The following is a 12,771-nucleotide window of genomic DNA, read 5'->3' on the forward strand; positions in this document are numbered from 1 at the left end:
GTGGGGGTTGTTATGATGCTGAGGCTGAACCAGTGTAATATTGGTATAAAATATCCCATTTACACAAAGTAGTTGACAAAACACTCTTATTTATTGTGTTATTTGATGCGCTGTTTTAATCATTACTAACATCCCATAATAACTGTTACTACGGTCCATTATGGATTATACGAAGGGAATAAAACACAATGGGGCATGCTGTTATAGGAAAATAACCAATGATCAGGTTGTGTGCTGCAGCCGGACATGAAGCAGCAATTTGCCACCGATTACAATTGTATTAATTACAGAGTGACACATTATGCATTCGATCAGTTTTTTGTTACGTTTAATGTTGCGGAACGTTCTAGCAACTATAAACAGTCATTCCTTCACCAGCCTTCCATTTTTTTCCCTCTGTCTTGAAGATAATAAGAGAAAAAACAATGCAGATTGTCCTGACACTGAGAAAGTAGAACCACCAACTTTTTAGGAACAGCTTTACCTCCCGATTGTTACGAAGTGACACTGGAGACTCCTTCCAAATATGTTACGTAAACTTCTCCTTACAGAAAACGTCAATATATCAACTAGTAGATAATATTTATTTTTGTCTTTGTTAAATATTATTATTAGAGCTGCAACAACTAAGCGATAAAATCGATAATAATTGATTATGAAAATCATCAACGAATCTCATTATGGATTAGTCAGTCTGTGTGTGGCACGGGGTGCGTTTACTCGTTACCTTACTTCTGTTCTGAAAACATACTTCAGAGAGTAAATACTAAAGTTGAGTCCCAATTGACGTACTCCACACTTACACTATGCACTATATACTCTACCGTCTAGTGTATGAATTTTAGAAATGTAATATCGTCTCAAAAGGAACACTAGCGTTTTTTTTTTTACTAAGCGGACGTATACGCCGCTTCCTAGTCGACGGCGCATGACGTCATACACACGTAATGTGACGCCGCTAGCTTTAGCAGATACCCAGAGTGACCGACAATGACTTTCTTCAGTTTACTGTTTGTCAACGTTACCTTTTATAAAAAAGTAATGCATAAATACTAGTATTTAATATAAACTTATATATTAGTTTGTATTATATGTAAGTTTTTATGGGTGCACGAAAAGCACTGAATTAAACTACATGTATAAAAAATGAATAATATATATTCTGGTGTATGTGTGTGTGTATTGGGTTCTTTTCTGTTTTGGACAAACAGTTGTGTAAAGTTTTAGTTTGAAGTTTATATTTGTAATATTTATTTTAAATAAACGATAAAATGGTACTGGAAGTTTGCCCCCCCCCCCCCCCCATCCGATTAATCGATTAATCGTAAATAAATAAATAAATAAATAAATAAATAAATATGCGACCAACTAATCAATTATGAAAATAATCATTAGTTGCAGCCCTAATTATTATACATTAATGTAAACTTGTAATTTGCACTAAACCTGCACTACTGCCCAATCAGAATAGGGAATTGAACAGCACTGTGATATAAATGTTATTATAATTGCTGTTCGTCAGTTAGGATATTTTAAAGCTCATGTTCAGAAACAGTTATGCATGTTTGCACTAGTTTATAAATGCTAAATTAAAAACTGTCGGCAGTGGACTTGGACCGTTAGAGCGAACTATACATCGGAATGCACGTGTGAATGAATGGCCTGCGAATAGATATGGGTTTATCATGAGGATTTATTTATTTATTTATTTATTTATTTATTTATTTTGTAGATTGTAATTGTAAATTGCCGCGAAGCGTCGCTGTCACTATGCCAGCTCCAGTAGATATGCCAGTTAATTTGCGTGTTAAACAATAAGCAGTAGTAACCTGTGCAAATATGTTTTTTTTTCTGCTGTGAACTTGTGCATGCTGACCTACAGCTGGCTTGCACTTCCAGCCGTTCTAATTTCTAGGTCAAACTGGCAGCCGGTTACTACTACTAAGTTTCAGTTTCTTGCTATAATTATCTGTGGCTGTAAATCGAATATATTGGTGTATAATAGAGAAAGTGTCTTACATACTCCGTGCACCATGATCAAACTGTTTATGTAATATGTACTCATCCTGTGTAAGGAACGCTCAATCAGATCATAAACACGCACATGGCTTTCTATTTTTCTGCTGACTTGCGGCTTGCCTTTTTTTTTTTCCTCCTCTCTCTTTTTTTTTTGGCACGTGTTGTGTATTTTTGGACGGACGCCAGGCCCCAGCGTGCCCTCCCAGAGCTCGCAGAGACAGATGGCTCTCTGGTTTTTCCTCCCTGTCCGCTTCTACAAGCCAATTTAAACTTCCCGTGCTGAACGGATGGGGTTATTACACAGTTCCGTCTAGAGAGAAAAGAAGCTCTTTTATACTGCTGTTTCTGTGCCTGTGATCCAAATCAGTGATATTTGTCAAAATGACAACGAACAAGTGAACTACAGGGTCTGTTTCATGTAAGCTGTCGGCTTTGAAGCCGTGGAATTGTCGAATTCTACTTCCTGATTGTCGTTCTTCGAGTTCAATGCTGACTATTGTTTTAAGTGGGCAGCGGTTTTCAAGGCCTCTTTAATACCATCCTCCAAAAAAAAAAGTGTGTTTCTTGGCCTCACAGGCTTTAATCAACAATGCGTACTTTATTTATTATAACACAGTGTTGAATTCTCAAATCTGATTGGTCAGGAGGTGTTGACTAATATTCTATAACAGTATGACAGGTTTATATTAATTCAACTGTTCTAATCGATTATCATTACTATAGTAGATTAAAACCCTGTAGTGCAGAGGCCATGATGACGTTTTCTGTGACAAAACCTTTATTTAACAGTTTTGGAAGGAGTCTCCAGTCTGAGTACTTTGTAATGCTATAAACTGCTGTAATTTTCTAACTTCAGGATGGAGGGGTTTTTTTGTTTTTGTTTTTTTGCCTTTTGTGTTTTTTAGTATTTAATGAAGAGATTCTGGTAAGGAAATAACTGTTGAAAGCTGTGATAAGTGATAACGTGAACTTATTTGATGTAATCCTAAATGGATAGAAAGTGTGACTTGTCATTATCAAACAGCGAGATTGTTTGCATTCGCAAATTACTGAGGTAAAAAAGGAATAAATCACTTCAGGATATACTGGTATTACAAAATAAACAACCTCCTAACGGATGTTTTGCATCATGCCACATCGCACAACCCTGTCGCTGATTATTTTCCTATATATGCAAGCCTCCAAAGTGTTTAATTCCCTGCTTGTGCACCAAGAATTGGTCCTTGGAGTCCTGTTACAATATTGCACCATATTTAACACACAACCTTATTATAATAGCCAGTTCAAAATGTCATCATTAGAGATGTTACGACTGTTTTGGAACCACTAACCCCCCCCCCCCCCCCCCCCCCCCCCAAGAGAAGGATATATTTTAAACTGTTTTAGACTGTTCCTTGGCTCTTCATTTTATTTTATTTACTGTGTCTGTAGATTGTATTTAATTTCCTTGTGGCAGATAAAAAAAAAAAAAAAAAAAAGGTCAGTCTTGGTAGTCAACTAGTGTGATGTAGAAATATAATGAAAGGTCATTAGATTCTAAAAAGTCATTCTCATAACCCTAGCAGTTTGAATTTCTAGAGAAGTCCAGTAATAGGATTAAAGGAAGCCATATTGCTAAATTAAGCCCAAAGTGCTGAGGCAGTGTGTGCAGAATGAGAAGCACCTCATTGACCACGACCGTTTGAGTATGAAAGTTAATAAGGTGTAGCTGAAATGTTTTTAGTCATGTGGCCAACGGAGCAGAAACGCTTCCATGGTAACCTAAAAACCGAGGGTGACCAAGGGTCAGCACTTATTTCCACATACAGCAGTGTTCATGGGAATAAGGTTCTAATAGACATGCGCGTAGTTGAAGAGACTCGACGTTCGGCGTTTTTAACTATTCTAGCTAGATAGTACTCTGGAGTGAATCGAAGTAAGTGCATTTATTAAGTAATCCCATGTTTATGAGTGTAGGTGTTTGAGGAGCTGGACAGTGTAATGCAGTGTGTAACTGTGGGAGGCATGAATAGCAAACCTAACGTCATCGAATGCTTCACAGCACACTCACAGTGGTTATGTTTTTCTCCTCGTCTTCATGTTAATAACATTTCCGTGGCCAAGACCACAAAAACTGGATGACTAAAGAGAAATGCTGCCTGGAATTTCTAATTTGCTGTTAAGTTGCTCCCCACATGAAACTCTGAACAAACAGTTACAGTTACTCTTATCGTACAGAGCTCCACACAACTGGAACTTCAGTGGACCGTTATGAACATTTCCCTATGGTCATTGATGTGTGTAATCGTTTTAATGTTTGAATTTCCTCTTGATTTTTTTTTTGTGTCAACTCAGCACTATTGTGAATGATCGCCCTCTCTTCTGTTTGCTTTCCAAGCTTCAAACCTTTCACCTATTATCTCCTTGAAAACCGTTTTTAAAAATAATAATTTGCTTAACATGGTTCCCCTCACTAGGAAGTCCGGTTATTCTCTTAATATAAGAATTGGGAACACCCCTAAACCTTCTCTGAGCCTGCTCCTTATCTCTGGATTCATATCTTTGGATGCATTTGCATATTGGAACTTGATTGGCGCTTTTATTCTGTGAAGGTTGTTGGTGATGTCACTAACTGTTGTTTTGGGGTTTTTCTTCACAGCCATCACAGTGTTTCTGTCATCAAGGACTGTTGTTTTCCTTGGCCGACCTGTTCCACGTCTGGTTGTTAGTACACCAGTGGTTTCTTTATTTTTCAGGACGTTCCAGATTGTTGTATCGGCTATGCCCAATGCTTGTCCAATGACCCTGATAGATGTTCCCTCTTTTCTCAGCTTCAGAATGGCTTGCTTTTCTCCCATAGGCAGCTCTCAGGTTTTCATGTTGGTTTATCCTTTTTAACAACAAATGCAGTCTTCACAGGAGAAACGGAAGGTTAAAACCAAGAGTAGACTTTCAGAGCTATTACTTCTCTAAACAATCAATTTCACAGGGTGCACCTGGACAACAAGAAGCACCAATCCGTCTCGTGTTCCAATATTTTTGATCACTCGGGGGGTCAAACTAAAGGTGCGATGTTCAAAGTTGTTTAACACATCTAGATGTAAATATGAGGAAATGAAAGCTGAAATTCTGCTCTATCGTATCTATCTATCGGAGGGAAACGAAAAAAGAATCGGCCTTGCCGTTCCAATAGTTTCAGAGGGGACTGTAAAGGGTTGAGCCCGCAGCTGAAGAGACACCAGTACGACTGGGTCCTGGATGGGGTTGTAAAATTCACTTGAACGATTATTACTGTCTTTAATAAATGGTTATTGATTAATTATTATTGACACACACACAAGGCAGTATGCATATTTTCTCCTCAGACATACCACAGCTGAATTATATCTTGAGCTTAAACATGCGTAGGATAATATGGACCAAAAATAGCAAGAATTAGTACAATGCTCCCACACAGGACTTGCACGCTTTATGTCTCACTACTTCTGTGTTATTATTTTTTTTAAATTCATGGCTCTCACAGTGGGGTGTGGCCGGGGACCCCAAGGGATCTTTGAAGTATAGACGTTTTATTACAGTGGTGGAAATCAGAGGCCACAAAAAGATGTATATATTATTGTCATGTTTTTAACTGCTATTAAAGGGGTATGGTAAGGGGCATCAGAATTCACAAAAAAAGAAAATGTTGTTGGTTGTGCTTTTGCAAACAGATTCGACATAAAAGGACAGAAATAGTTCTACGTGTATTTATTTGTCATCGTGTGTCCTCGCTTTTTTTTTTTTCCTGTGCGGTCCTCCAGGTACTGAACGAGGCTGTTGGGGCTCTCATGTACCACACCATCACACTCATGCGCGAGGACCTAGAGAAATTCAAAGCACTTCGAATCATCGTCCGCATCGGCAGCGGTTTTGACAATATCGACATCAAATCAGCTGGAGAATTGGGTAATCTCATTTCCTTCCTTACCATGTTAATGCTGCCATGTTGTAGTATATGGTGTGTGTGTGTGTGTGTGTGTGTGTGTGTGTGTGTGTGTGTGTGTGTGTGTGCGCCTCTCCGTATAGTAAAGGGTGTGTATTTTTTTTTAGGCATAGCTGTGTGTAACATGCCCTCAGCCTCAGTGGAAGAGACGGCCGATTCGACACTGTGTCACATCCTCAATCTCTACAGACGCACTACCTGGCTGCACCAGGCTCTCCGTGAGGGCACGCGGGTCCAGAGCGTGGAGCAAATCCGTGAGGTTGCGTCTGGAGCCGCCCGCATCCGAGGGGAAACTCTGGGGATCATCGGCCTCGGTCAGCGTACACAACCACTGTTAAACATTTTATTATTATTATTATTATTATTATTATTATTATTTCCTTAACTAATTCTATTTCATTTTAGATATCATTTTAGAAATAAATAATGGATATTTCACATATAGTTTTTTAGGTGTAGTACCTGCACTTGTTTTTTATTTTTATTTTTAATTAATGTGTAAAAATCATTTTTTAAAAACGATTATTTTAGGATAAGGATGGGAGAATGTTCTTGCCATAACCAGGAAGTGAAAACATTTATAGTCCATTTATAGACAATTTACTGATGATAAATGAACGTTACGCACTATAATAATTTATAATTAATGCGATGGAATATTTACGACCTCTGTTTTATATTTAATTAAGCACCAGTTACGGACTCGGAAATCACAAATTACTTCGCTATAAAGTCTGTATGAGGCTCTAAATACGTCGTTGAATTAATCACTCATTTAAAGCCACTTAGAAAAGATTTAAAAGGGGAAACGAAAGCAGTGTGATTTGAGTAGAAGGAAAGGTTATTGATTCGTCGTGTGTGTGTGTGCGTGTTTCAGGGCGTGTCGGCCAGGCTGTAGCACTGAGAGCTAAAGCGTTTGGCTTTAACGTGATCTTCTACGACCCGTACCTGTCTGACGGCATGGAGCGAGCGCTGGGACTGCAGAGAGTAAACACACTACAGGACCTATTGTTCCACTCCGACTGCGTCACACTCCACTGCAGCCTGAACGAACACAACCACCACCTCATCAACGACTTCACTATCAAACAGGTAGCACACACAAACCCACATGCGCGCGTGCACACACGCTCCACATTTTAAGATCAGTGCATGCTGCTACGAGTTATCACTATAGAAGAAATGCACCAGTCTTCTTTCTCCACCAATAAAAATGTCAGCGGATGTATGAACTGGAAATGATTGACGTTTGTGTAGGTGTGAACCGACACTCCCAGTAGCCCCGCCCTCTTCTCTTTTTGGATTGTTTTTCCTGTGTACTCGTCCCGAATATATGTGCAAATGCTTGCTTATAAATGTTACTTTTAATATCTCCCGGCCTCGTATTTGCACCAGGGCTGCTCAGAGTGAGTTGTGGTGTTGTTTTTTTGTGTGTGTGTACTAGATGCGTCAGGGTGCGTTCCTGGTGAACACTGCGCGAGGGGGGCTGGTGGATGAGAAAGCTCTGGCTCAGGCACTGAAAGAGGGAAGAATACGCGGCGCAGCTCTCGACGTCCACGAGACGGAGCCCTTCAGGTGAGCCTTGAGTGTGTGTGGTAGAGAGCGACTGAGAAAGAGAGCCATGAGTGTGTGTGTGTGTGTGTGTGTGTGTGTCTGTGGGAGACAGAGTGCCTCAGGTGATCCGACAGACCCCAGTGAGGCATTATTTGTGTTTACCGGTCTTACTGCATGCTAGCATTCCACAGCGTAACCATTTTTCACACTGAATTATCAGTTGTCTGACTCCTCTAACGACCCGTCTCAGTTTCAGCCAGGGCCCTCTGAAAGATGCCCCTAATCTGATCTGCACTCCTCACGCTGCCTGGTACAGCGAGCAGGCCTCCATCGAGATGAGAGAGGAAGCAGCTCGGGAGATCCGCAGGGCCATTACCGGTACGTTTTAACACAACTTACACGTGCCTTAGTGAGGTTAACATCTTTTATATCCAAATAATGATTGATAAAAGTATGTACAAGCATTTGGAGGCTTGCGTCATCAGAAAATTGGACTGTTTTTTTTTTTCTTCTTCTTTTTTTCCCCCCATTGACTGTAAGTCTGGTGCTGTTACTGTGCTGGCACTGGAGACTCCTTCCATCTCCTAAGAGAAAACTTATAACACCATATCTAATATCACACACTGTTACATCCATTTATTACAAAGAGTACATTTTTAAATCAGTTTATTATTAGGTTTAGATTATGGGCCTGTTTACACCTGGTCACTTCATGCCTTCTCTCTGATCGGATAGCTGTCCGATTGCGAAAAGACCAGGTGTGAATGCCTTCCGAGACGGATTTAAATCCGATCGCTCAAACCACACCAGGAGGCGGTCTGGGACGCATTCCAGATGAAACCGGACCAGTCTAAACGCATCTGGTTGTTGAAACTACGTACGTCGGCGCTTTTCTCCACCCAAACGGAAGTACGTCACTCGCTTTAGCCGCGCCGGAAGCAAAAACAAACACGGACGACACTCGGGGATGGAGCAGCCGCGAAACGCAGACGCTTGGCGCTTTATAGAGCGACGAAAGCGTGCAGCGAAAGCTAACTAGAACTTCTAGAAACAAGTATATATGAAGAAATGTCGTGGAAAACGAGTGAGCACGGTTACACTAGAACGTGGCAACAGTGCCAAAGAAAATAACGGTGGCTGCCATTTCAATACAGCGGAACTGTGTATTTGAATTCCACGCCGGAATAGAAGATGGGATTTATATCTGTTTAGCTGAAACGCATCATGTGGCCAGGTGTAAGTGGAACCGTTTTATGCGATCAGAGAAAACGCGTTACGTGACCACGTGTAAACAGGCCCTATGTTGAGTGCCCCTATGAATTAGCTGTTACTATAGAAACAATAGTGCATTCGAATAAGCGCGTTAATATTAACTTGTGAACTGCCTTGCAGCTGGAAATACAGTCAGAATAATAGAATTAGATTCGTTATAGATTAAGCAAAACTTTCTGACAAATCCGAATTCAACATTAACGGTAAATATAGCGCTATTTTAACCTTAGCGGTTCTACAAAGCGCTTTACACTGTGTCTTATTCACCCATTCACACACACACACTCTCACACCAATGGTAGCAGAGCTGCCATTCAAGGTGCCAGCTTGCCATCGGGAGCAACTTGGGGTTGCTTGACCACGGAGACATGTGGAGTCACGTGGGCCGGGAATCAAACCGCCAACCCTACGATTTCAGTAGGTAATAATCTGGTTTGTTGGTGCTGTATTTTATTTATTTATTTCTCCAAAGAAGTGTGTATGCAGCGCTTTTTAAAAAAAATTTTTTGTATTTTTTAGAGAAGTGTCTGCACGACTCTGGTATTTCGTCATGCCAGGATTACTGCCGAATTTTCAAAAACACTTCCTCACCAAGGAAAATTCAAGTGAAGTTTTTATGTGTAATGCGAGATGATGCTTCACCGCCGTTTACCGTCATTACTGAGATTGTTCTGCTTCTTTCTCAGGTTTGTGGGTGGTGAAGTAGAAGTTGCTGGACTGTTGTGGTGTAACATGGCTGTGTTTTGTTTTTTGTTCTTTTTTTGCCTCAAGGTCGTATTCCGGACAGCCTGAAGAACTGTGTGAATAAGGAGTTTCTCACACAGACCACACACTGGGCAGGCATGGACCCCGCCATCCACCCAGAGCTCAACGGAGCCTACAGGTGCAGTTATGGATTTAATCCCTAAAATGCTTTTATCCAAAGTAGCAGCGTGATATCGAAATCTTAGGTTTGCTGCACCGGTAACACTATATTTTTTATTATTATTATTTTTCACATGGGAACTGTTTAGTCGGCGCAGAAGTTCACGCACCAGTTAAACCTACAGGGAGGATCGGATGGGGTGTGGTGGAGGGGAAGGGGCGGGACTGCAGAGTCACAGTTTGGGAGGTGCAGGAAAGGGTGTGAGTGGTTTGGGGGGTGTTTGTTTGTTTGAGATCTAGTACGTTGTTGCATATACGATCCCAAGCCACTCGTTAGAATCCAAACGCGTGAAATATTTAACCTCAAACGAAAAGAAAGATGATCATTTTCAGGTTCTTCCCTTGTCTCTTTGGCTTCTATTGGCTGGATTCTGCTCTGCTTTTTTCCCCTCTCACTCTTGCGCCTATATTTCGACCCCAAATGTGTCTGTTGTATAAAAAATTTTTTGTAAATAGGACAAAATGTACTTGGGTAGCTGTGAGCAAAGGAGAGATTCGCAATCTGTTCGAACTTAAATGCGGTTGCCAGATTTCTATCTTGTTCCCCACCCCTCCATTTCCTGGGTGTTGTTCTGGTTGTTGTTTCTCTTGTGTCCCCTGAGACTTTCCTCTCGTATATTGCAAGACGGAGACAACATATCTCGTAGGCTACAGTTAACGTAACGCCACGCCTCGGCTGAGTAAGTAAATGCCGTGTATAGGCATTAATCACGATAACATTATATAAATAAACTGACCAAATTTTTTACAACGTAAAGCTAGATTTTTTGATTTCCTTGTAGACAGTAACCCACTGTGGCGTTCAGTATAATATTCCACTTAAACAACCAAATTAGGAAAAGAAAACTAATCTCTAAATTTTTTTATTTAATTTTTTTTTGGATTGTTGCGGCTATTTTCAAAATTTGCGACGCAATTTGCGGGGATCTATTTATTTATTTTTTAGCGGAAAACTGCTTGAAGTGGCGATATCGCAATCGCGCGTAATTGTTTTGCACGGCCTTTGGCAGCGATGTCTGTTGGTAAATTTGATCTTTTAGCTGTACTCGTGTTCGACGCACGTGAATGAGATGAGGACGGGTTCCCTTCTGAGTCTGGTTCCTCTCAAGGTTTCTTCCTCGTATCGTCTTAGGGAGTTTTTCCTCGCCACCGTCGCCACCGGCTCGCTCAATAGGGATAAATTCACACACTTAAAATCTGTATCCTGTGTTTATATATTTCTGTAAAGCTGCTTTGAGACAACGCCCGTTGTAAAAAGCAGCGCTATACAAATAAAATCGAATTGAATTGAATCGATGAGGGCTTTGACTGAATGCACGTTGTGATGATGTCACATGACACGTCTTGGTCCAAATCTGCGGAAAATCTGCGGTAACGTAGAACAATTTGCAAGCTCCTCCGGATCTCGCGGAGTTTGCTTGATTGTTCTGTTAATTCCTGCGATCGGTAAATCCTGGAGAGACCGTCTAAAGCAGATTTCACATTTCGCACTCATGGTGCTTTTATCCCCCCTGGACTTTTCCAAAAAGTGTTTATAGGCTATGTGGGCCTTACAGCGTTTAAATAAACAACCGTGTGCCGTGATGTGCTGACCACGAAATGTCCACCATGATAGTGTGTACCTTCTCTGCATGTAAAATGGATTAAATTAACATTGTGAAGCTACTAGCTTGGGTTTTGTTGTTGTTGTTGTTGTTGTTGTTGTTGTTGTTTTACATATAAATATCTGTAAAAGAAAAAAAAAAGTATTGACAACACAGAGAAGACTTTTAAACAACGAAATGGGTCGAGGTTGTTTATGTCATCTGTACATGAAGCCTATTGGTAGCTGGTTACAGTAAATAGTTTAATGTAGTCCAAAATCAGAACTTTTAAATAGTGGGGGCGTACTGAATTTATTATTATTTTATTTTATTTATTTTTTTGTGGTTGTGTGTATCTTCAAATTGTATGCATTGTGAGTCTGTTTAAAATTGTATGTATAATGCATATTTATTGTTTTGAGCCCAAAATGTAATAATCGGCTGTTTAATTGACTGTCTTTGAGTGTGCAACGCCATGTGAAAAAGCAAGTAACATTTACTTGAATACTAAGAGTAGGAGGTGTAAACGCACCCAGTGCACCGCTGTACAATCACACGCATTTGCACACACCACCCACAGACGTTGAGATAAACTCGCGTGCTAACATACTTTTCGTGTGAATTTGTGCGGTGTCGCATGTACCCAACCAAGCCGTAAAATAAAATGAAGAAGGAAGTGTAATGTTTTGCTGTGGTAGACAGGATGAATAGAAGAAGCAAAGCCTTGTATGCAGTAGAGAAGAATTTCTCACGTAGCCTGATATTTTTACATAGACATCTCCGCATTTTTGTCTGACGTTTATCCAAAACATGTCACTTCCCTATTCTTGTAATGGTGTAAACATGGATGGTATATCTGACTCATTTTTCCTTTTGACTTAGTTCTGGTTTTTTGGGGAGGGTTTGTCCCACATACTTCTGGGAATGTCAGCATGTCTAATGAATACAATTCAGATAAGCGCTGTAGTCACACCTTAGACATGGATGTATTATGGTCTGCAAGTCTAATTGAAATAGAGTGCTGTGAAAAAGTATTTGCCCCCATGCGGATTTCTCCTGGTTTTGTGTAGATCTCATACTGAATTGTTTCAGGAATTAAAACAAAATCGAAGATAAAACAAAGGCAACCCGAGTAAAGACGAAATACAGTTTTTAAACGATAATGTTATTTATCGAAGCAAAAAAGTTATCCAATACCAACAGGGCCTGTGTGAAAATGTATTTGCCCCCGTAGTTACTAATTCCCCATATCTATGAAACTGCATTCATAATGGGGTTCAGCTGGACTAGACACAACCAGGTCTGATTACTGCAAACCCTGTTCAATCACATCAACACTTAAATAGAACTTTCTCAACAGTATGAAGTTGGTTTAAAGGTCTGACTCAGTAACACACTATGGCACAATTGAAAGAAATTCCAGAAATGATGAGGAAGAAGGTGATTGAAATACATCAG

General features: G+C 40.3%; 1 protein-coding gene across 2 annotated transcripts in view; it reads left to right on the top strand.

The window, feature by feature from the left end:
• LOC108269017 (C-terminal binding protein 1) overlaps nt 1–12,771 on the top strand; it is a 30,404-nt gene that overhangs the window by 14,961 nt on the left and 2,672 nt on the right. For both annotated transcript variants that reach the window (XM_053682009.1, XM_017474490.3), the window contains exons 3-8: nt 5,799–5,943; nt 6,088–6,294; nt 6,858–7,072; nt 7,425–7,555; nt 7,785–7,912; nt 9,578–9,689. In XM_053682009.1, coding sequence (XP_053537984.1) covers nt 5,799–5,943; nt 6,088–6,294; nt 6,858–7,072; nt 7,425–7,555; nt 7,785–7,912; nt 9,578–9,689 — 938 coding nt within the window. The remainder of the gene's footprint in view (nt 1–5,798; nt 5,944–6,087; nt 6,295–6,857; nt 7,073–7,424; nt 7,556–7,784; nt 7,913–9,577; nt 9,690–12,771) is intronic.

The sequence above is a fragment of the Ictalurus punctatus genome, chromosome 8 (genome assembly GCF_001660625.3).
Source record: "Ictalurus punctatus breed USDA103 chromosome 8, Coco_2.0, whole genome shotgun sequence".
NCBI lineage: Eukaryota > Metazoa > Chordata > Actinopteri > Siluriformes > Ictaluridae > Ictalurus > Ictalurus punctatus.